Raw genomic sequence first — 26357 nt, 5'->3', positions numbered from 1 at the left:
ATTTTTGTTTAAAGAATTCTAAATATGTTACGTCGATTTCAAGGCGAACAAGATTGCACCAATTCAAGATTGTTTCCGCACTTAGAGGATAATTTGGATTGAATCACATGAACTTCATGCCTCGCTAGCCATTTATAATAAAAATCTTCTCGCTTTAACAGTAGCCGAGAAAAGGGGGACCGATATATTTAAAAATTCGTAAGGGTTCAGCTGAACCCAGTTTCTCGACTACTTTTACTGTTAATCGCAGGCTCAACAAAAATGAGGGAAAAAGTCTATAAAAATACTCCTTTTGATACGATCTTTGATTGTAAGAAGCTTCTGTCCAGGTTTTTTAAAAATACAGGCTAGTTTATGAATCTAATAAATGTTTTAAAAAAAATGAACTTCAGACTGGAAGTCCATTCATAAGTAAAACACAGGTACAAAATCTGAACAAAATTTCCTTCTAGATACTAGCTTTTGATCACAAACCAGCTTCTATCCAAGTTTGGTACACATCCAAAAGAGTATAAGAAAGTTATTATAATTCTAAAAATATAACATTATAACCACAGAATGAATATGTTGTTTCACATAGTGAATGTAATATTTTCTGGCAGAAAATCTTAGTTCATTTTTAAGTAAAATACGGAAAAATGAAATTTTATTTTTTACAAATTTTAATTCTGGATACTACATGTAGCTTATGATCATAAACAAGCTTCTGTCCAAGTTTGGTAGAAATCCAGTATAGTTTAAGAAAGTTATTACCATTTCAAGAACTTTAACCACAGAGTGAATATTTGTGGACGCCGCCACCGACGACGATGACGACACCAACGACGACGGAATGTAGAATCGCTATGTCTCGCTTTTTCGACTAAAGTCGAAGGCTTGACAAAAATGGCAATATTTAACGGTAACTGTCAAAACATATTTTAGATTGATCACATTTAGATCCAATAGAATGTATTTGTATGAAATCTTTTATTTTTTAAAATAAGATTTGTCAGAATAATGATGTGCAGGCTAGCAAATTCCTTTTATGAACATTTGGCTTAATTGTGTTTTTGGCTATATTTATCATGTTTATCGAATCATTCGCGTTCATAACTAAACGCATCGAAGCTTACCGTTTATACCGTATATCCAGTAATAATATTCATTGAATTTATGACTCTCTGTTCGGAAAATAAGTTTATGTTTCTAATTTATACGACGATATTCGTTGAAATATTGAACAAAAAATATATTCATATCCACAACTGTGGAATAATGTATTGATTATAAATGTACTTTGTCGGTAAACGTAAAATTTATTTGTACGAGCATATGTAAACAGAACGAAAAGCGAGGCTTGCCGAATTTCCTCCTGTTTCGCAGCGAGAACTAATACATTTTTTTATTTATGACAATGAACACATATTGTTTACAATTCTAACATGACGTCCTTCAAACGCTTTGAGTACACACCCGTGGTAAAATATGAATATATTGCCAGTGCTGTTCCGATTGTACTCCCACGTCATATGCTTTTTTATGAATGAGATACCCGACGTCATAGAACAATGACGTTAGAATGTAAGCATTTTACGGGAAAATACACGCTTGTGAATCCGAAAATCATCACAAGGAAACATACACAAATGATGCTAAAATGTGGCAAAAACCCTTTATTGTACATCATATAAGACATATAAATAAATTATCATTCAAATTCATCCAAAACTGTCTAAATACATTATTTTAATTAGGTTAAGCATGTCACTAATGCAGTTTGCTCCGTTCTTTTACGCTAGTTTATTAGTGCGTTTATTTATGGGAACGGCAAATATTTGCCTACACCTAGAGCGCTTCGATCCAAAAGAATTGCCGTATGTGTCCTATCAGAATCGAAATAATTCATGGGGGCTTGAATATATCTAGAGTTTACCCTTTATGCCGATATTTTACCCCTCGCTATCGCTCAGGGGTAAAATATTTGTCATAAAGGGCCAACCCGTGGTAAAATCACGATATATTCAAGCCCCCATGAATTATTTCTTAATTTACAGGTATTTGAGAATAAGTTGTTAAATCTTAACCATTGTCTCTGATTTTTTACAACTATTGAAACGCGGATTCGAAGAAAACCTCAAAATACTAATACCAGAAAGAAATCCTTTATCGATTGATCAACATGCAAGCGGGTAAGAGGAAAATTTATTTGTATTTGTACAAAGTTAACAAAGCAAAAAAATGTTGTTTACCTGTTATTTGTATACAACAACTAGCTATTAGCAGGATAAAAGCGAATTACTTAACTGTAACAATTTTTTTTTAAACTGGTGAAAAAAACTAAATGGGTTAATTTTTTTTAGATTAGCTGACTTTGCGGTATGGGTTTTTGTTAAAGGCCATAAGAGGATCTATTGTTATTTATTTCTTTGTCAGTTTGGTCTTTCGTGGAGAATTTTCTCATTGGCATGCATACCACATCTTTTTTTTTTTATAGATAGTCAGTATTTTCTGAAATTCAAAGGGAAAATTATGTTATGATGACCATTTTAGCAACGAAATTATGTATTCATTCTTATAGACAACAAAAGAAACTATATACACATCACTTATAAAACAAAGAATAGAAGAAAACAATAACAATTTACTAGATGATGTTTTTTTTTGTATCGTTCTTGATGACACGATTAGTTACAAAAGTTACTGGACCAAAATACGGATAAATGAAAGTCATTATCTGGAGTTTCAAGTTGCGGGATTAAATTTCGAGTATGGCCAGTGAAGGTGAAAAAAGGCTGATAACCCTTTCATCCAGAATAATATGTGTATGCGTCATTTTTTGTGGATTACAGGATAAGGCAGTTTTTAATATGAAAAAAAAATAGTTTTTTTTTTTAAGAGAAAATGCAGCTTTTTGTTACACCCGTCTTCCTGCCTGATCCCAAATTGGATCAAATATTTTCAACATCCCTTGAGTTTAAAAAAAAAATTGTCAGATAAGAGGGGCGGGTCACCTGACCACCCCTTTTCAGGACATCCATCTTTTCAACACGCCTTGTCAGGGACGGAGGAAATAATAAGTCTTAGGAAGGTTATTCAGAATAATATTCACAACTGTTAAAGGAAATGAACGAAAATAAAATCTTAAACATTTTGCAGGATTCCTTAGCTGCTACGTGAATCTTGGGAGACATCATTACATTTGTAGCATTATTCTAGTACATATGAAAACCATACTGGGAGGGTAATAACACATCATCCTGGTCTCTTGTGTAGAGTTGTCACATTGTCATTCGTACCACATCTTCTATTTTATATCGTTTTGTTCCTTTCAGTTGCACCTCTAAGAAATTTAAAGTCGTGTCTGTATATTTGTTAACATTTTTCACAAGTAAAGTGAACAAATTTTGAAATAAAATTAAGTATAGAAATGGGGAATGTGTCAAAGAGACAACAACAGCATGGATGCATAATGCACACTTTTAAAGTGGAGCAAAATAATAAAAATCTGTGTCATAAAAGCGTTTACCAGAACGTAATAGGTGTTTGGACATAACGTAATAGGTGTTTGGACATAACGTAATAGGTGTTTGGACATAACGTAATAGGTGTTTGCACATAACGTAATAGATGTTTGGACATATGTAATGGGCATTTGTACATAACTTCCATGGTATTTGCACATAAAGTAATAGTATTTGCACATAATGATGTAGTTTTTATACATAACTTAATAGGTATTTGCACATAACGTAATAGGTGTTTGCACATAAGTTAAACGATGTGTGCACATAGGGTGAACGATGTATGCACATAAGGTAAACGAGGTTTGCACAAAACGTATTAGTTGTTTACACATAATGTAAAAGGCATTTGCACATGACGTAATGAATGCTCACAGAGAGTATCAACTGTACGGCAAAACGAATATGAATTATACCATGCTGTATTATGTTTTTCACTGGAGATACATATGTATAAACGCAACATAACGCCACAAGACTATAATATCATGATATTTACACAGAACAAAGGTGAATCAAAACAAAACGTCTAGAACATTTGACATATCAATAACATTTGAGACAGGACAAAATTATTAACTGACTTACGTAAAAGAAGAAAAGACACAACATAGATAAAATATGAGAGAATGTAAAGGTGTTTGATCATAAAGTTCCGAAGTATTCGCAGAATATATAGTAGTTACAGCATAATGTAATGCATATTTTACACAACAAAGTTTAGCAATGACATATCATACAATTGTTTGACCAAACAAATTACTAATATGACATAACACAGAGATGCCGTGTCAGGATATAAAGGCATCTGCACATAACATAAAAAAGAAATGACAGGACGTAACGGCAAAGCGACAAAACACATTAAATATTTACACTATAAGACAGTTCCGGCGTTCCATAGTATACAGTAATTGTATGTATGCACTTTTGTGTGCGTGAACTCTTTTTAAAACGTTGGCATTCATTAATCCGATCAATTGGTTTCAAACACACACAGTGACATACACAAACGCGCACAATTATACATATATATGCATGTATACGACAAGTGCACTGAAAAGTCTACTAAATATTTTTTCAATTTTATGTATCGAGTGTCTATAAATATAAAAGCTGCATAATAAATGGTCACAATACTAAAAGTAATAGCTTTTCTAAAAAGCTAGCTGTCTAATTCTCAGATCCGGACATCCTGGCATTTACATTTTCCAGGGGGTGATGCTACCAGGTTTTCTCTAGACTTTTCGTCTATTTTAAGGTGATTACTGATTATTTATATTGCCGATTTATTTTAACCATAGCTAATAGTATGTTAAAAATCAAAATTGAGATATTCTATAGTGTCTTTAACAATATTAAAAGAGTAAAATTACTATATTCAACTGGTAACGATATATATATTAATTAAATTAATTTGCATTAAAGTCTATGGAAAATCTAGAGGATTCTTATCCGCATCACCTCTCAGCATTGTTTACATGATGATATTTGAAAATGTTTTAATGCAGCATAGCATTGTTTTGAATTACAAAAATAATAAAACAAACTAACTTTGCAAATTCCTATCTCTTTTTTGTTTGGAATCACATGCATTAATCTTTCATTTTTCTTTGCCATTCCGGGTGTAGCTTTTGCATTTAAAGGAGTTATTGAAAAGTTTGAAATTAAAACAATAAAGAACACAAAATTAGTCTTCAAAATATTTCTCACTTCTTTTAAAAATTATTCTTTTAACGTATATTGAACAATCTGTTATCTGACTTTTGCTATTCCTTTTAAAGTAGGACACAGAGCTAGCACACACGTCAAAAACATTTGGAAATTTGGGAGTAAGGAGTTTTGTGTGTCGACTAATTGGATTACTCGCATATAAATTCATATATAATTCACATCTCCTTTAAATCATATAAGGGATCATGCACAAATAATTGCTTTTATAATTCGAGAGTAGTTTTTTTATAATCATTATCCCCTCGTCTAAAATTCTTCACGTTCTGCTATCTTGCATTAATATTTAGAATAGCTATATTAATATTAATCGAAATTACTAAGTAATTGATTTAGTTATTTTCTTTTTTTTATGAAGTGGTTACCTTCGGATTATATTACTATAAAGAAAAAGCATTAAAATTTTCTGAATCCGGATTCCACCATAATTTACAGTGTAAAAGTTTGAAAATATAAGTCGATTGATAGCGTTGAAAAACTAAAACATAATCAGACGCAGTTACCCCTCCACCCCCCCCCCCCCCCCCCCCCCAATTGGTGTTTAAAATGATTGCTACTTAAGTATCATAATGTATAACCAAGAAAACACAGCATTTGCGGAGTGTCTCTAGATTCTCTAGATTCAGGTATACGTATCAACTACATTTACTTTAGACATTAAAAACAACGAACAACTGGATAAAATGAGTAATGAACACGAGTGTGCTTTTATACATAACGAGTTCGTCTTTTATAGAATAATGCCCTGAATATACATGTACAGAGTATGCATGATTGATCACGATGCAACTTTAAATACTAAAAAAAAATAATGTTAAAACACGACACTCTGGTTATGATGAAAGAACATTTACTAGTTTTCAAACTGCCCCAAGAAATCAATAGACGTTAACTTTTTAAGAGTCAGTAATTTCTACCAATCGGGTAGTAAGAAAGGATTCAGCCCGATGACTGTCCATCGTTCAACTAAGAAGACTAACACAAAAGAGACAGTTATATTTTGGTAACAGTATTACATTTTCCTATTTTGGTAACAGTATTAAGTTTTCCTATTTTGGTAATCGTATTAAGTTTTCCTTTTTTGGTAACCGTATTAAGTTTTTTCTATTTTGGTAACAGTATTAAGTTTTCCTATTTTGGTAACAGTATTAAGTTTTCCTATTTTGGTAACAGTATTAAGTTTTCCTACTTTTTCCTATTTTGGTAAGAATATTAAGTTTTCTTCTTTGGTAACAGTATTAAGTTTTCTTATTTTGGTAACAGTATTAAGTTTTCTTATTTTGGTAACAGTATTAAGTTTTTTTTATTTTGGTAACAGTATTTAGTTTTCTTCTTTGGTAACAGTATTAAGTTTTCCTATTTTGGTAGCAGTATTAAGTTTTCTTATTTTGGTAACAGTATTAAGTTTTCTAACTTTAGTAACAGTATTAAGTTTTCTTCTTTGGTAACAGTATTAAGTTTTCTTATTTTGGTAACAGTATTAAGTTTTCCTATTTTGGTAACAGAATTAAGTTTTCCTATTTTGGTAACAGTATTAAGTTTTTCTACTTTGGTAACAGTATTAAGTTTTCCTATTTTGGTAACAGTATTAAGTTTTCCTATTTTGGTAACAGAATTAAGTTTTCCTATTTTGGTAACAGTATTAAGTTTTTCTACTTTGGTAACAGTATTAAGTTTTCCTATTTTGGTAACAGTATTAAGTTTTCCTATTTTGGTAACAGAATTAAGTTTTCCTATTTTGGTAACAGTATTAAGTTTTTCTACTTTGGTAACAGTATTAAGTTTTCCTATTTTGGTAACAGTATTAAGTTTTCCTATTTTGGTAACAGAATTAAGTTTTCCTATTTTGGTAACAGTATTAAGTTTTTCTACTTTGGTAACAGTATTAAGTTTTCCTATTTTGGTAACAGTATTAAGTTTTCCTATTTTGGTTACAGTATTAAGTTTTCCTATTTTGGTAACAGTATTAAGTTTTCCTATTTTGGTAACAGTATTAAGTTTTCCTATTTTGGTAACAGAATTAAGTTTTCCTATTTTGGTAACAGTATTAAGTTTTTCTACTTTGGTTACAGTATTAAGTTTTCCTATTTTGGTAACAGTATTAAGTTTTCCTATTTTGGTAACAGAATTAAGTTTTCCTATTTTGGTAACAGTATTAAGTTTTCCTATTTTGGTAACAGTATTAAGTTTTCCTATTTTGGTAACAGAATTAAGTTTTCCTATTTTGGTAACAGTATTAAGTTTTTCTACTTTGGTAACAGTATAAAGTTTTCCTATTTTGGTAACAGAATTAAGTTTTCCTATTTTGGTAACAGAATTAAGTTTTCCTATTTTGGTAACAGTATTAAGTTTTTCTACTTTGGTAACAGTATTAAGTTTTCCTATTTTGATAACAGTATTAAGTTTTTCTATTTTGGTAATAGTATTAAGTTTTCCTATTTTGGTAAGAATATTAAGTTTTCTTCTTTGGTAACAGTATTAAGTTTTCTTATTTTGGTAACAGTATTAAGTTTTGTTATTTTGGTAACAGTATTAAGTTTTTTTATTTTGGTAACAGTATTTAGTTTTCTTCTTTGGTAACAGTATTAAGTTTTCCTATTTTGGTAGCAGTATTAAGTTTTCTTATTTTGGTAACAGTATTAAGTTTTCTAACTTTAGTAACAGTATTAAGTTTTCTTCTTTGGTAACAGTATTAAGTTTTCTTATTTTGGTAACTGTTACAGTATTAAGTTTTCCTATTTTGGTAACAGAATTAAGTTTTCCTATTTTGGTAACAGTATTAAGTTTTTCTACTTTGGTAACAGTATTAAGTTTTCCTATTTTGGTAACAGTATTAAGTTTTCCTATTTTGGTAACAGAATTAAGTTTTCCTATTTTGGTAACAGTATTAAGTTTTTCTACTTTGGTAACAGTATTAAGTTTTCCTATTTTGGTAACAGTATTAAGTTTTCCTATTTTGGTAACAGAATTAAGTTTTCCTATTTTGGTAACAGTATTAAGTTTTTCTACTTTGGTAACAGTATTAAGTTTTCCTATTTTGGTAACAGTATTAAGTTTTCCTATTTTGGTTACAGTATTAAGTTTTCCTATTTTGGTAACAGTATTAAGTTTTCCTATTTTGGTAACAGTATTAAGTTTTCCTATTTTGGTAACAGAATTAAGTTTTCCTATTTTGGTAACAGTATTAAGTTTTTCTACTTTGGTAACAGTATTAAGTTTTCCTATTTTGGTAACAGTATTAAGTTTTCCTATTTTGGTAACAGAATTAAGTTTTCCTATTTTGGTAACAGTATTAAGTTTTCCTATTTTGGTAACAGTATTAAGTTTTCCTATTTTGGTAACAGAATTAAGTTTTCCTATTTTGGTAACAGTATTAAGTTTTTCTACTTTGGTAACAGTATTAAGTTTTCCTATTTTGGTAACAGAATTAAGTTTTCCTATTTTGGTAACAGAATTAAGTTTTCCTATTTTGGTAACAGTATTAAGTTTTTCTACTTTGGTAACAGTATTAAGTTTTCCTATTTTGATAACAGTATTAAGTTTTTCTATTTTGGTAATAGTATTAAGTTTTCCTATTTTGGTAACAGTATTTAGTTTTCCTATTTTGGTAACAGTATTAAGTTTTCCTTTTTGTCGAGCCTTCGAGTTTAGTCGAAAAAGCGAGACTAAGCGATCCTACATTCCGTCGTCGTCGGCGTCGTCGTCGGCGGCGTCCACAAATATTCACTCTGTGGTTAAAGTTTTTGAAATTTTAATAACTTTCTTACACTATACTGTATTTCTTCCAAACTTGGACAGAAGCTTGTTTATGATTATAAGATAGTATCCAGAAGTAAATTTTGTAAAAATAAAATTCCATTTTTTCCGTATTTTACTTATAAATGGACTTAGTTTTTTTCTGCGGGGAAACATAACATTCACTCTGTGGTTAAAGTTTTTAGAATTTTAATAACTTTCTTAAACTATCCTGGGTTTGTACCAAACTTGGACAGAAGCTTGTTTATGATCATAAGATAGTATCCAGAAGTAAATTTTGTAAAAAAATAAATCCATTTTTTCCGTATTTTACTTTTAAATGGACTTCAATTTTCTTCCAGTTAACATTACATACAGTCTGCAGTTAAAGTTTTCAAAACATTTATTATATTCATTTATAAACTATCCTAGACTTTTACCAAACCTGGACAGAAGCTTCTTACAATCATAAGATAGTATCAAGAGGAATATTTTTATTGATTGTTTTCCTCATTTTTGTTGAGCCTGCGATTTACAGCAAAAGTAGGCGAGACACTGGGTTCCGCGGAACCCTTACAAATTTTTGGTAACAGTATTAAGTTATCCTATTTTGGTAATAGTATTAAGTTTTTTTTATTTTGGTAACAGTATTAAGTTTTCTTCTTTGGTAACAGTATTAAGTTTTCCTATTTTGGTAACAGTATTTAGTTTTCCTATTTTGGTAACAGTATTAAGTTTTCCTTTTTTGGTAACAGTATTAAGTTATCCTATTTTGGTAATAGTATTAAGTTTTTTTTATTTTAGTAACAGTATTAAGTTTTCTTCTTTGGTAACAGTTTTAAGTTTTCCTATTTTGGCAATAGTATTAAGTTTTCCTATTTTGGTAACAGTATTAATTTTTTCCTATTTTGGTTACAGTATTAAGTTTTCCTATTTTGGTAACAGTATTAAGTTTTACAGTGTATTCCTTTACCGATAAATTTGCGCTATATGAAATATTTGCAACTGTTTAGATTGGTCGGCTAAAACGTTCATTAATTGAATAAAACATAAATAGAAGATACACCAAATTGAAATAATGCGTAAGTTTTCAACTTTGTATCAATTCTTATATTTTCTTTTAGAAATACACTGGAATCCGCTTGTCTATGAACAAAGTGTAGCAGTCAGCCGAGAAGCAGCTTATTTTTGGATCCAATCGAATGGAGTTGTTTTCCGGGTTCATCGTAAAAGCAATTTTGACATCTATAGTTAGTTATGTTTTCTGGAAACTCTGGCAGTTTGCTACCAAGTATAGGGAATGGCGTAAAGTTACCTCTCAGATGAGTGTGATAGGACCTATTCATCCCTTGTAGGGATCACTTCACAAAGTAAGTATACCATAAGTATATACAGTGAAACCTGTCTTAACCGAATCATGCATAAATCGAAAACTTTTCTTAACCAAAAAATGTGCTAACTTCAAGTCATAGCATTTTCAGTCAAGTTATCTACGTTCATATCCGTAGATATGGCCGGATGTTTTAACACCATGAGGCGTAGCCGAAGGGTGTACAGGGTACTGAAGGGCGTTAAAATATCCATATCTACGGATATGAACGTAGATAACAAATGTATCCCCGGTCTTAGTTATAATCTGGCGATTTTTAGAGAAAAGTTTAACACGAAAGTAACGTTTTTTTATTTTTGTTAGAATATCTTTTATTGAAATTTGGTATCTTAAACGGGGTGTAGTGTACTACTTTTGGTAGAACCCTACAGGTAGACAAATATAAGACGTTTTTAATCTAAAGACCGAGTAAGCGAATGGGCGCTCATAGTTGCAAGAGTTACATCGATATCATAGACGGTGTAACGTCAACGTGGGTCATTTGCAAAGCTAGGTCAGTAGTCCCATTTATTGACAACGTTACAGAATAGTGATGCATTTACTAAAATTAGTGCAAATAATCGACATAATAAGATAAAATCATTAATTTAGTGAATTAAGTATAAAATTATACAGACATCATGAATAATCTACAGAATTCGAATTTTCATAAAGACAACCATGGAACTAAGGAAAACGCGAGTTAATTTCCACGATGTAAATAAACTCATCATAGATACCAGGACTAACTTTAGTATACGCCAGACGCGCGTTTTGTCTACAAAAGACTCATCAGTGACGCTCGAATCCAAAAATGTTAAAAAGGTAAATTAAAGTACGAAGTTGAAGAGCATTGAGGACAAAAATTCCTAAAAGTTTTGCCAAATACAGCTAAGGTAGAAAAGCCTTAGTTTTTCAAAAAATTCAAAAATTTGTAAACAGTAAATTTATAAATATAACCATATCAATGAAAATTCATTTCAGCACAAAAAGTGCTGTCTACTGGGCTTTTGATACATCGGGTATTAACGTCCGGGGATATGGGTTAGCAACACTCAGGGGGTATTGGTTTTGTAACGTGCGTTAACCAATCAAGAGCCTAGAAATATACTAAGCTGGGGATAAAAAATTATGTGCGTTTTAAACTTATTGAAAATAAGAAGATGTGGCATGACTGGCATTGATACAACTATCTACAAAAGACAAAATACATGTAATATAGATATTATAGAACACGGTACGCCGTCCATAAAGAAATACAAGTCTTAAAATGACGTAACGTAAATCAATTGAAACCAAAAAAAAAAGCGCATATGAAAAATATAAAAATATATATATAAAGGACAACAACAAACGACAACCACAGAACTATCGTAAGCTCCTGCATTGGGACAAGTTCATACATGTGACGAGATTATTCACGTAAGAAAACGTTCGACTCGCCCCTAATATGGAAAAGTGTTCTGATATGGCAATATAAGAACTAACTATGGAAAACATTTCAAAAAGGCTAGGCTAATCGGATCGAAACTAAGCACAAATACAAAAAAACAACACACGCGAAAAACACAAGACATTATTTAATTGCAACGTATAAATAACTCATGTTTATCAATCGATGTTTTTATAAGGTAGAAGGTGGAGGTAACAGAATAGCAATTATTTTTTAAAGATAATGAAAAATGAGCGACCAAATAGAGAATACAGAATGAATAACCACCACACAAAATAGGCAACCACAGAACACAAGTCAAAGACAGATGTACCATTGAATCTCAGACGTCTTTAATTTTACATGTGCTATATATACTTTAGCTCTCAATACTTAGGTACTTGCCTCAATAGCATTTTATTATTGTGATTCTCTGAAATGTTATTCCATCTTTACACCTCTAGTACTTTATTTGTCTGCTTTCTTTTTTCATTTGATCAAATAAATTTCAGTTCAAAGACATTGGAGAGTTCATGACAATCATCAAAGAAATTGTTTCAAAAGAGAGGTCAAAGATCATTGGTTATTGGTTCATGTTCTTCTTCCCCGAATTTAACGTTGTTCACCCTGACTCGGCAAAAATTCTGATGAAATCATCCGAACCGAAATCCAATGGATTTGGTGGTGCCTATATCATGATGAAAAGTTGGCTTGGTATGTATTTATTTATAGACCTGAGATGAATGGAATTTTGTTTGAATCCAGTCATGTAGCCACCACATTCGTCTCAACTCGACCGATTCCGTACCCTCAGAGCGGAGTCTACCGAGTATTGCCGATCGGTAGCCTCCAATGTGTCTGTACATCGTTTGACTCCAGCCATTTGATTCTGGGCATTTTTGATAAAGTTTGTATTATGGGATATTTTATTTTCTAGAATTCAGTAAATATTGTTTGCACAGTCGTTACGGAAATTTAAACACCTAATGCACAATAAATGCAAAAAATTTCGAACGTTTTGCATAGATTTTCCATCCAAATCTGAGTTTTATTCTTGCCTATAATCACTATTTATGAAGTTCAAATTGTAAGTCGGATGAAAATAAGTCAATGATGTATAGAATTGTAATATTGAAATATAGCAGTTTTCATGTATAACTTTAATTCTGAACCTTTTTGTATTACTAATATTGCCAAAAAAGAGAACAACGAAACTACAAACAACTACCAATAAATCAAAGGACTGAGCATCACAGTTCATATGAAAACTTGGGGATGATCCCGGGTGCTCCGGAAGGGTCAGTAGACCCTACTCTAAAAGTACATTTGCCATGTTACTCTATTTCATATATCAGTAAGAGTGGTATCAGGTGTGTTAATGCATCCCAAAACAGGTGGTTGGTTAATGACTCTCGTCATGCCATCAATTGGCACAGAAAAATACTCTAACCTTACACTGGACCCAAAATATGAAATGTTCGGACTAACAATAAACATGACTTTTATAGATAGAACGAACACATGCTTTTTATAATGCAATATTGACTGAAAAAAAATATATAAAAAAACTACCATTATTTTCCAGGCGACGGACTGTTGATCTCATCTGGAAAGAAATGGGAAAGAAACAGGCGCTTGATAACACCAGCATTTCATTTTGGCATACTTAAACCTTATGTTAGCATATACAATAGTTCAACAGACAAATTTCTGGTAATATTAATATTAATTCTTAGCAGTAATCGTGTCAAAAAAGAAGATAGGTGAAATGTTATTTTATTTAAAATCAGAAATAACTTCAATCGGATGAGTTTTGTTTTTCTTCCCTTTATTTTCCTTTCTGCTTTCTTTAAAAACAATCTACGGACTTAAACATGCACCCTTTCCTGATTCTAAGAAAAATACCAAACTCAGAGGAAAATTTAAAACGGAAGGTCCTTAATCAAATGGCAAAATAAATAATACTGTGGATTCATTATTATTCGTTGGATATCAATTTTCGTTGATTGCATGGTTACCTTGCAACCACGAATTCCAATGTCAAACGAATTAAAAAAATTATATAGGAATGTATGCAGACTTTGACAGAACCACGAAATCGAATATTCACGAAAATTATAATGTTCCTCAATCCACGAAAATTGGTACCCACGAAAATAAATGAATCCACAGTAACCCCAAAACACATCATACGAAAGGATACTAACTGGCATGTGCAGTAAGTTTACACATTGCTTGAAAAATCGTTTATCCTGAGGCCATTTGGACATTCTACGATAGAATAACACTCAGTGTACATATCATATATGGTTTATTATATTAAATGTATTCATGTTGTCGAAAAAAAATTTTTTTTAACCAAAAGTAGAAAAAACTACATAAAACATTGCTAATGTCTTTCTTAATTAATTTTCTATTGAAGAAAAAATACTATTACAATGAACAAACTTTATGTAAAATATTCCTTTCATAAAATCGTCCAGCCAAATGTTTTAATCCTAAGTTAAAGTTATTTCCGTGTATTTGAACATCTTTTTAAAAAATACAAATACATACATAGAGGATCTTCATTTTTCTAATTTCAGAATAATTTAAAAGAGTTTGCAGCGACAAGTAAACCTGTGGACATTTTCACCTTGGTGTCTCTAGAAACATTGGATACAATACTAAGATGTGCCTTCTCCTATGAAGGAAAAATTCAAACAGAAGGGTAGATACTTAGTCATAGATAACACATAATCACTGATCATGATATAATTTGTTTATGGGAAATATAATTTAAGTATATCAAACTGCATATCCATCCTTATATTTTAGCAATTTGCCGTATTTGCTATTTTGAAAATAGGAGGTTTTTAGGAAAACGATAATTGGACACGACCAATTACTGGCATCTAGCTGTAAATAAACTTGTTTCGATCTGGAACGATTAAGTAAACACGATACGGTTTCGTTCCTACGATGATTTTGTTACGAAAATGTGCATACAAGCTTCTATTCACCTAAGCAATTCAAGTATGTAATAAAAAATATACATTCATGTGCTACTTTATGAGATAAAGGGGTCAAAAATTGTGACATTTTCTTAAAACTTCGAGATTATTTTTTTTACAATTCTATCCTTTGCATGGATAGACTTCTATATTTTTCGAAAGATAAACACAAGTGGATTTTGTAAAAACATTATGAAAATCTACTTTTCATAAATTGGCTTTTAATATGTAAAAGAATCATTTTAAACACTTAATCTTTACAAAGTTTTTTTTTTTTTTTTTTAATAAAACGGCGTTTTTTTACGGTATATTTATCAAATTTAAAAACAAAATCTCATCATCGACTCTAAAATTGATCCAAAATAGCCTTCATACATATCTAAACTAATGCCATTTTAAAGGGAGGTGTCCATGTACTCGTTTTCAAGTTTAGTCAGTTTAAGTCGAAAAATGCATCTTTGTCCGAAATGTCACAGTTTGACATCGCAAAATTAACATTTTACATTAACAATCTTTATTTGTCATATAAGTAACATTATATTTGTGACATAAACAAAAGTAAAAACAACAATAAAATAATTAAGTTGAACACACACATATCTATTTATTTACAAGTAAAATAGAAACGTCAATCCTCCCCTGTAACTGTATCGTATGTCCTTTAGACCATGAGATGTAGTAATCAGAATTGTTTGATTTTTGTAATCTGTTTTTTGACTTTTTCATATGCGCTATGTAGGTATTTGTATTACTTATTATTTGTAAATTTAAGTATATTAAAAAATCATCAAAAGCGCTAATTAAAACATGAATACCCTTACACATGCCTTTTTTTTTTTACATATTTAAAGACATCGTTTCGTCGTTTTACAGGCTCAAGCATCCTTACGTTGCCGCTGTTAGTCGATTAGCTCATTTACTGTCAGAAAGATGGCTGTAAGTTGAATGGTTATGTTCTGTACAATAAACAAATCGACAAAACATCACCCATATAATATGCTTTTTAAGGAGTATTTACCATACATTCTAGTACACATTTGATGAGGGAATTTCCGTTTTAAAATTTTCTCGGAGTTCAGTATTTTTTGTGATTTTACTTTTTATAAATGTGTTTGCTGTACTCCACATTGTCTCAGTTCCTCTCTTATATATGGTTCTTTTCTATAATAACTTAGAACTTTTGTTACACCTTTAACGTACAAATACTAAAAACTCATTTTATTACCATGTTTTTTTAAGTTCAATACATTACCACTTTTTTCTTTGATCGTGGTATGAAATATACTTGATTTTCCTGCATTTTATATTTCTGGAACAACATCGTCCAGAACAGTGTTTTTAAAACATGACTATACACTGTACAACCAAAGTATTACCAGTAAATTATATTCCTGTTCAGCTTTGTTCAGCTTTGTAGTGCATCTAAAAAAAACAGGAGCATTAATTTGAACAAACGAACTGTATTAAGAATACCTATTTTTTTTACAATAAAGTTACATTTTCATTACAAAAAAAAATAATCAAAGAAACGAGATCTATAAGTTTAGTATGCAGGACGCACCTTTTGTCTACGGAAAAACTAATATGACGAAATTACAAAAAAAAAGAACCTAAAAGCCAAGAAAATGTTCTTAATGTGGTTTGGCCATACATTCCTGGTAATAGAAACACCCTAATAATAGGTTTAATGGAAACAAACATTTTTGTTTAAATTGATAAATATATTAAGTAAAATTAACCAGAATAACTTAGTATATTAGTAGTTAGATAAAAGCTAAAAATTATTTTACAAAAGCTTATGGAAACCTATTAGCTCGATTTTCTTGCCATCAACCAGTATAAGATAAAAAAAAATGTCTTAAATTCAGACTTAATTACGTAATTCTTTAAATACAATTCTCAATCAGCAGACACAATACAAGTTCAGTAAAAACGATTTCCGAAAATACATTTTGTACATCATCACGTTATCAAATATTGATATTTTTAAATTCAAAATTCATTGTACATTCCTACAATGAAGAGGCATAACTCAGCAAAATTAATTTGTTAACAGTTAGTAAACCAGTTTGAAATTGAAATACTTTAATCTATTTGTCTTATATTTGAGTGTATTATTTTAGTTCAGCTGAATTTTATAAAACACTGACTATATTCTGTATAATATTCAGGCAGCCATGGCTTTACTGGGATACCCTATATTATATGACACCAAAAGGTAGAGAATACAGAAAACTTTGCCAATATGTTCATGATTTTTCCGAGGGAGTGATAAGAGAGAGACAACAAACCTTTGTAAGTTATAATTTTCATTTTGAATTTAGATAAAGATCAAGAAACTAAACGTTCAGTGTAAACAAAGTAAAACAAAATGTGTTTGAGATGAATGTTATATGAATAACAGATGTTTTGTATTCATTATTGTCTCAATAACCAAACAAACTGTATAATAAAAATAAAGAACTGACAGTGTATTTTATTGTGCATGAACAATATTGACATAAATACCAAACTTCAACATAAATTCAAAAAGAGGGATATCCCTTCAACCTGACGAAACAAACTGCAGACTACAACAAAGAAACGAAACATTTGTATCATATGTATAGAATAATTCAAACACATTCACCAAGCATATAGTTCAAGCCTAATACTGTTTTTTTATTTTATTTGTTTGTATCTCTTCTGTGATCATCGGTAAACTACTGTTGCATAAAATTCCTTCATCATTTATTATTAGGATGATGACTATTCGTTACTGAGAACGCATCCCCATAAAAAAAAGATAATCTTGTACAATTTGAAAAAGTATGAATTTGATGAACAAATATTGAACATACTTCAATTTTATTTTCGATAATTACATTCATCATAAAATTTCAACCATTTACAAGATAATTTTGAAGTTTGTGTAATGTTCGGCAATCTTTGCATAATTATCTTTAAAATGTTCACTTCAATTAGTTTGTTCTATATTTATAAGCTTACAGATGGTCCTCCAAGTAACCGCCATCTTGACTTCCTCGACATATTGCTCACTGCCAAGGATGACAAAGGAGTTGGCCTTTCATTCGACGACATACGAGCAGAAGTTGACACATTTCTATTTGAAGGTAAACTCGTAAACAAAATTGAAAGTGCAATTTGTCTTTTGTAATTCCATTTATAGAATAGCTTAACAAAACGTTGTTTGTTTGTTTATTATTATATTATTATGCAAAGGAAGGTGTAACATAACCTTATAGTAAACAAAAGCGTACGTCATTTCGAATTCTTTTATGTTTGACTATGCGGTATGACATTTACTCATTGTTAAAGGCCGTACGGTGAACTTTAAATGTAGTGTGAATGTTTAAAATAGCATTTGGTTTTGTAAATATAGTCATATGCATGGTAAAGTTTTGAACTTTTCATGCAAGTATGAAATATTTTTGAAACCTCGTTGTAAAACAGCACATACGTATGTGCAAGGGACGTTCAAAATTGAACATTCCCAAATATTTGTAAAGTTTAGATGTTATGACCAAATGATGATCTAAATGATTAAAAAGTAAGAAGAAGAAAAGTTGAAAGTCCATTGATCGCGACTGATCGCAAATATTGTCTTGTTTCCATTTGAAATATATATCTATTCGAAGTTCTGTGTTTTCCTGTCGAATGTTCAGCATTACACTTTTAAACTGACATCAGAAATCGCAGACGAGAAAAAAGGGTTTTTGGAAACTCTTGACGAATTTGAAACCTTTTTTTTTTTTTTTTTTGCAGGGCACGATACAACAGCATCGGCAATTAGCTGGGCTATTTACCATTTAGGAAAACACCAAAAGGAACAAGAAATTGTATATTCAGAGTTGTCTGAATTACTAAATAATAACAAGCAAGTGTCATGGTAGGTTGAAACAAATAAAAAAAGAAGATCATGACTACAAGAGACACAAAAGTTGTATTTTTTGTTATCATCAAAAGAAAAATTTACCCAAAAGATGTTTTTTTTGGTAGTACTGTCTGATGCTTTATGAAATGATTATAGAATACTTTCACATTTCGGAATCAAATCGTCTATTCGATTATTTTTAAAGTTGTATTTCTAAATTGACTAGAGGTCGTGAGTTCTACAATATATCATTTCTATTTGATATCGAGATATTGTCTGTAACATATTTGAAATTTGATAGTACCAGATTATGCATCAAAGGATATAGTTTTCTACTTCAATGTGCCCACAACACGATATCTGTATGAATAATTGTGTATCCTTTTTTCATGTCGTTTTATTTGTGTTAATTAATTAATTCATAGTTGGTTGTAAACTAATGTTGGAATGTCTTTTATAATTTTTTAGAACTAAAATGTCGCAGACGTATTTGACTGGTTGCTTTTCAACATTTCTATTTTGTATTTTTCTGGTCGTCCACAAAATTCTTTTATGCAGAATGTGGCACTAAAAGTGGATTTTATATATCATACATGTATCGATGTGTACTGTTTTGCACAAATCAAGCTAAAGACTGTTACAAACGATTATGAAATTATTAGCTACTTTCCTTAAGTTTATATCTTATCTAAATATGTTTTTTTAAAAGATAAAGTATCTAACTAATGTATTAGCTATCAAATAAAGTATTGTGAAGTTTCTGAAATTTAAAGAAAGGACTTCAATTTATAACAAAAGGACAACATTGTTTACCCTTTTACACATTAGCATTTTCAGGTAGAAACACTGTAATAAGCTTTGTGTAAACAAATAAACTCTGAATAACAATTTAAATATTTTGAGATCCCCCTACTTTCGATGAAGTTCCTGTTGCTCAGTGTTTTGTTTTTTCTGTTGTGTTTTGCCTACTGATGTTTGTATGATTGTCTTGTTTTCTTTTTTAGCGATGGTGTGGTGTTTGACTTCAACTTATGCGTTTGAATGTCCTTTTTGGTATCTTTCTCCTTTATTTCATGCACTGCCAAGAATAATGGTGAAAATTTTAACAAAAAAACGTCATTACTTATATTGTTCTTCTAATTATATATATTTCAAATATTTACAGTGTTATTTACGTACATACATGTAGTGAATTTAAAAGTTGGTAAAGTAAGAAGATAATTGAATCAAAATAGTATCTCGACTTTAAAATTTCAGGGAAAATTTACAAATCATGCCACAGCTTACAGCCTTCATCAAAGAGTCTATGCGCATGATTGCACCTGTTCCAGGTGTTCAGAGACAACTGACGTCACCAATGACCATCGACAACGTCACGATACCAGCAGGTTTAGTCGTTGACATGGGTATATACATGTTACATCATCACCCGGATGTCTGGCCAGAACACGATGTAATCAAATTGTTATTACTACATACATGTTCTAATTATGATTTTAGTCATGGTTTACCTTATAAGCTACATATATTTTTTCTCGGATCATTTTGTCAATTATAGTTCTTTTCAACTGACTACCGGCCTTTCTATGACATTTTAATCATTTTATTCGAGGGTCACTGGTGAGTTTTGCTAACGAAATACGCGTCAGGCACACCAAATTTTAAACATGGAATCTTTGAATAGATATTTTGATAATTTGGTTAGGAAACCTATGATTTCAATGAATGTAGATTTGTTTCAGACCAAAATGATATTGCGTGGTGTTTGCTACTTTTGATATGGATCTTTTTATACTGTACATAAATTTATCTTTTCAAACTTTAAGTTAAGATTATGCAATTGTAATTATTTTAAAAGCATTCAGAAGTAGAACCGTTTCAGTATTTTCAATTTTGATTTATACTTTTGAATAAAAGGGTTACAATGTACATACTTAAGATTTATAAATACTTGAATAAACAGTATAAAGGTCGATGTAACCTAGTTTCAGTGTCAATAAGCACCGTCATGAAAATGGTTTAAACATCTATATATCTTTTTATCATCTGTATCATCATAGTGCATAGCAATAAAAAAAAGTTACATTGGAATTATATTTGTAAATTCCTTGTATAAAAGTAAAAGATGTGGTATGATTGCCAAATGGGACAACTGTGTTCATCATATTGAGACAACCGCATTAATAGATGTAACGTATAGTTATGCGTTTACTTTTCTACATTGGCTAGAGGTATAGGGGAGGGTTGAGATATCATAAACATGTTTAACCCCGCCGCAATTTTGCGCCTGTACCAAGTCAGGAGCCTCTGGCCTTTGTTAGTCTTGTATGATTTTTTATTTTAGTTTCTTTAGTATGACGTCCATTATCACTGAACTAGTATACATATTTTTTAAGGGGACAGCTGAAAGAAGCCTCTGGGTGCGGGAGTTTCTCGCTACATTGAAGACCCATTGTTGGCCTTCGGCTGTTGTCTGCTCTATGGTTGGGTTATTGTCGCTTTGACACATTCCCCATTTCCTTTCTTAATTTTATCCATATAAAACACTAGTTTCCTTTTTAAAATAGTGTTTACATTGTAGCAGATTGTGTTGTTTTCAAATAATGTTCTAACTCTTCAAGTCATATATTGATAACTTGACATTAACAGGTTTTTAAACCAGAAAGATTTTTACTAGAAGACATTACAGAGCGACACCCATACAGTTTCCTACCATTCGCAGCCGGATCAAGGTAATATATTTGTTTAGGTAGTATCAAGTTAAAACAGATCATCGGGGTAGTCTTTTCATTCAATCGAAAATATTTCTTATTTTAAATCATTTCAACAGAACTAAAAGTAAATCCTTAAATCTTAAAACTATATTGAAAATTTGTTGAGATTATAAGGACGTGTCTCTTTGTCTACCTTCAGTATTCAAGCCGAACATATCACCTTGTATTGACATTTAACTTATATTTTGTTCCGTTTATGTCCTAAACCTTTCTTTTGTAGACTTCTATTCAACTGAGTTTTACTGTGCATATTGGTGTGTGTTTGTTTTATCCCATAGGTACAGGGGAAGGGTAGAGACCACACAAACCAATTTCACCCGGTCGCATTTTTGTCCCTATTCCAAGTCAGGAGCCTCTGGCCTTTATTAGTTTTGTATCGTTTTTAATTTTAGTTTATTTATATATTTCGGAATTAAGTATGATATCCAAATCAAATCAAATATATTTTATTGTCAATTAAAGACGCCCATTACAGGCAGAATAATCACAAGTTAAATTTGGTACAAATGATTACAAAATGATTACAATTATTTGAATACAATTAAATCAATGATTACAAGGAAAAGAAAAAAAAGACACACTAATGTATATTTATAAAACAATGTATCATGTTTCAACTTTGACAAATACCATGATCCTAAAAAAATATAGGAAACTGAATTTAAATACTAGTATTCTGGTTGTTCCCCTGGTGCTTTTATGATCCTACAATAAGAAGCTTATCACTGACTAAATAGTTTTTTTTAAATAATTAACTGTCCTATCTAGCCTAATTTGTCAACAATACACATTATATCCAATCTAACATATCATTTCTTTTTAAGATTTACAATTAACATAGAATTATTATTTGTAGATTGGTTTTTTAATGATTTAAATATTCGAACTATGTTTTTTACCAGCATAAGATTAGTTCTCGCTTCACATCACAGTCGGAAAGCTGACCCCGGTTTGACCCCATTTCTTAAAGCAACAATGGACGTCATGTGATTACCATACATGGGCATTTTTTTACCCAAAAAAGTGAAGCTCGTTTTTTGGAATTTGTAGTTTTTTGCATGAATTAAAACTAATTTCCTTTTAAGTGAACATTCTTCAGTATATAAGAAATATGTTACTTAACTCAATTATGGATAAAACTATTTTTTTTTCTCTCAAAATGTGTCTTCAAAGTCAAGGTGTTGACGAAAATTAAAATCGTAATTTTCTTTCTTAACTTCTCGGGAAGCTATGCTGAATTTAAATTATGTTATGTAACATAACTTGGACTATGATATGTCAAATTTGTGCCACTTGATACGCTTAGATACGCAAATGTGCCACTTTGATGTGTCGATAAATCTGACGAAGCGGGGTCGACGGTAATTCACGAGTTACGTCCCTTTGTTTGACACTATCATGAACAAACTATTGTTATATCAAGCACCATATGCAGTTATTTACATGTGGATATTATTAAAATAATTTTATTAAATATATTTTGATACTGTAAACATGTGCAAAAAAAATAAAGAAACACGTTTTATCACTTTTCAGAACTCAGTCCCAGTGAAATAGGCCCTATGTGTCCCTATGTGCCATAATAGGGATAATAATTTAATATTAATTTAATATTCCAAGTCAGAGTTAATTTAATATTTATGTTTTGGTAAGTATTTTTACTGCTGTAACAAATTATTTTAACACAGAAATAAATGTCTACTCAATTAATACAAGGGGTATCAAAATATTCATGAATATATATAATGGATCAAGACAGGATTAAAATGATAAAAAAACAGGAGTTCCTTTTCATTACTGATACTTGGTCCTACCTTTTTCATTTGAACTTAAAAGAGATGATAAAGAAAGTATTCTGAATGTAAAATCTTCATTATTTTTAAATAAAAGGAAATTAGTTTGCAATCCTTGTATGAACAAACTAAATATAACAATAAATGTTGTCTCATTGATTTCATGCAAGTAAGTTCTAATGAATGGACTCAAATTATAAAGACCCACACTAAACCAATAAATAAATGGTGCTAATCATGAACTTGAAAATAAATAAGAACAAAAAAGACTCAGAAATATTTGTCTTCTTCTATTTGAAAAAAATAATAATAACATTAAAAAAACTATGCATTTTTATATTTATATAAAAGTATTTCAGAGCAGTTTCTGGGGGCTAAGTCAACAATTATGTTTTGGATCACAAGTCAAAATTAAGTCACACTTCATGTCAGTATGATCATGCTTTGAATAAGATTGATTAACATGCTACTCTGAAAGAGATTGTTTTAAGGCAGCAACCATTTGATTTTCGGGGAGGGGGGTTGGGGGGCTATGGATTTTTTTCCAGACAATTTTTTTTTCAACAATCAATTTTTTGGCGCCAAGTAGAAAACAATTTTTCCCTTTCAATTTTAGCATCTCATTTAATGGCAGCTGAGAGTAAAACAAACATTTTTTTTCTCAGGTTCAAAAACAAATTATTTTTTTATCCAAAAATTGGAAATAAACTTTTTTTCCAAAAAAATCAATAGCCCCCCCCCCCTTTCCCCCACCAGAAAATCAGAGACACATGATTGTTGGCTGCCTATTTTTACAAGTTCAAATTTTAGACAATATTTTTTCATTTACTTTTGCAGGATTCCTTTATCACAAACAAATTATATTATAATAAACAATGAATGAGTTTTGTGTCAGTCATCTAAAGCAGTTAAGGTTGTGCAAAGACAGTATAAGATTTCCTTACCTTGTTTTTAGTTAAGTCAAACATTTCACCTACTTCAAGAAAATTATTAATCCAGTCAATATTCACAGCATTTTTTTAAACAAACACACTAAATGTGTGTACATTGTGTTCAGATGCCAGTTGACATCGATGTGCAAGACCAAAAAACTACAATGTCAAAAAAATGTCTTTCGTTTGGAATTTAGTTCCAGTGGGGATTCCTAAGGGGTGATAGAACGTTAGACTTGGTTTTTTTTTAACTTTTAGATCCGTATTAGTTATCTCTTATATAGTATATATAATTTTTATTTATCTGTGAAAAAAAGAAAAATAACACTATTTACTGTATATATATTTAAATTGAACTGTTTGATACAAACAAACAAAAAACTTTGGATATGATGTGAATTAATGGTTACAAATTAAATCATAATAACACCCAAATTATTTTTATCGAAATCACTGAAACTCTTATATTTTCAGAAACTGCATTGGTCAACACTTTGCAATGGATGAGATAAAAGTTGTTCTTGCAAGATTAATACAAAGGTAACACATGCAATGGACCTTTCATAGCTGAATTTGCGATATGGTATTTCCTCATTATTGAAGGCTTAACAGTGACTTATTGTTGTAAATTTCTGTGTCATTTGGGCTCTAGTGAAGGGTTGTATTATTGGCAATCGTACACATGATTTTTTTATATGTCTTTTGATTTTGATCTGTTGCGAAGTGTATGTTCGGAATGATTTAATTTAATTTTGAGTGTCAGCTAAATCTAAATAATAAAATCTTCTGTCTATGAATCTATTGTCTTCCGCTTTTGCCTAAAATATTTAGCTGACACTCAAAATTAAAATGTCCAAATTCCGCTTCAAAGCACCATGAGCGTAGCAAATACTTGCATTATTGACGAATGTAGCCAAATTAATATTATTTCTTTTTAATCAGACTAATGTTGGGTCCTCAAAAATAACAAATATCTCTTGTTTCATTTGTATGTTTCTTTATCACAAGGGTAAAAATAATTTCGCCTTTAAAACCAACCTGAAATTTCGTTTGTTGTGAAAATCAATGTCGCTTGCATTCTGGTCGATAGTTTTTCAACGACATTATCTTATTTCACTTATAGCTACTTCATTAACTATTTATTTCTTAAAATGTTTCAGATACAAAGTGTTTCTAGTTCCAGACCACAAATATGAAATTCAACCTGAACTAGTAATGAGAGCGAAGTACGGGATAAAAATTACTGTAGAAGAACGAAAATAATGTATTCAAGATCTGTTCATATGTTAAATATAGCAACTAAAGTTGTAAATGCATCATAGTTTTTACATTTAATTTGTTAAATCTATTTATCTCTTATAATATAGCATTATATTCATTGCCATAGACATATTTTATGTGAAAAGATATAGGATATAAAAGTAGGATATGCATTTCTGTTATAAAAAATACGTGAAAAGGGTGCGGCTTGGAATGGCTCTTCTGCTCACACATATTACAGAAGGATTGAAGTGCCCGCTCTTATAGTATAATTCATTGGTGAATAGCTCTTTATTTACCAGAAAATGCTTGCAAATTGGTTTTAACTTCGGAATGATTATCTTTCATGGTCGCTGTAAGTAATGTTTGTTTAGATGTTTGTTAGTTAAAAGTCCCATCTAGGGCCACGGGTCAATATGTGTTTCGGTCTTTTCGTTCGTTCGTACGTCAGTCGTCCGGTCGTTTGTCTGTCCCGCTCTAGGTTAAAGTTTTTGGTCAAGTTAGTTTTTGATGAAGTTGAAGTTAGTTCACGGTCCACTAAACATAGGAAATGATAGTGTGAGTGAGGCATCAATGTACTTATGAACACATTCTTGTTTAAACTTATTTTGGTAATTCACATATGGTGTTGTCATGAGATTGACATGTCTGCGTTTCATCTCTGATTTTGATTTCCTTTACTATTTTTATCGTTAGATACATTTACATAAATTATGAATCAATCATACTTACACATTGAAATTAGAAATATTTCTATTAGTCCAGACTATGTTTTACGAAATATATCATAAAAGAGCGGTGAAAGATACCAGAGGGACAGTCAAAATCATAGATCGAAAATAAACTGACAATGCCATGGCTATTATGCTAAAAAAGAAAAAGACAAAATGACAAATAATAGTACACAAGACACAACATAGAAAAGTTGTATATAATCGAAGTATAGTATATGTATGGTTCA

At 30.6% G+C, this 26357-nt stretch overlaps 1 protein-coding gene across 1 annotated transcript in view; it reads left to right on the top strand.

The window, feature by feature from the left end:
* Nucleotides 1–25452, top strand: part of LOC134680841 (cytochrome P450 4F2-like) — a 31360-nt gene extending 5908 nt beyond the window's left edge. The window contains exons 2-13 of the mRNA XM_063540092.1: nt 10094–10339; nt 12283–12484; nt 13356–13483; nt 14356–14480; nt 15637–15699; nt 16935–17058; nt 17747–17876; nt 18529–18652; nt 19895–20090; nt 21287–21369; nt 24611–24676; nt 25297–25452. Coding sequence (XP_063396162.1) covers nt 12304–12484; nt 13356–13483; nt 14356–14480; nt 15637–15699; nt 16935–17058; nt 17747–17876; nt 18529–18652; nt 19895–20090; nt 21287–21369; nt 24611–24676; nt 25297–25399 — 1323 coding nt within the window. The 5' untranslated portion in view covers nt 10094–10339; nt 12283–12303 and the 3' untranslated portion in view covers nt 25400–25452. The remainder of the gene's footprint in view (nt 1–10093; nt 10340–12282; nt 12485–13355; nt 13484–14355; nt 14481–15636; nt 15700–16934; nt 17059–17746; nt 17877–18528; nt 18653–19894; nt 20091–21286; nt 21370–24610; nt 24677–25296) is intronic.
* The last annotated feature ends 905 nt before the right edge of the window (nt 25453–26357 follow it).

The sequence above is a fragment of the Mytilus trossulus genome, chromosome 8, assembly GCF_036588685.1.
Source record: "Mytilus trossulus isolate FHL-02 chromosome 8, PNRI_Mtr1.1.1.hap1, whole genome shotgun sequence".
Lineage (NCBI taxonomy): Eukaryota > Metazoa > Mollusca > Bivalvia > Mytilida > Mytilidae > Mytilus > Mytilus trossulus.
The sequence above is the reverse complement of the archived record's forward strand: the minus strand, read 5'-3'. Positions and strand labels throughout refer to the sequence as shown.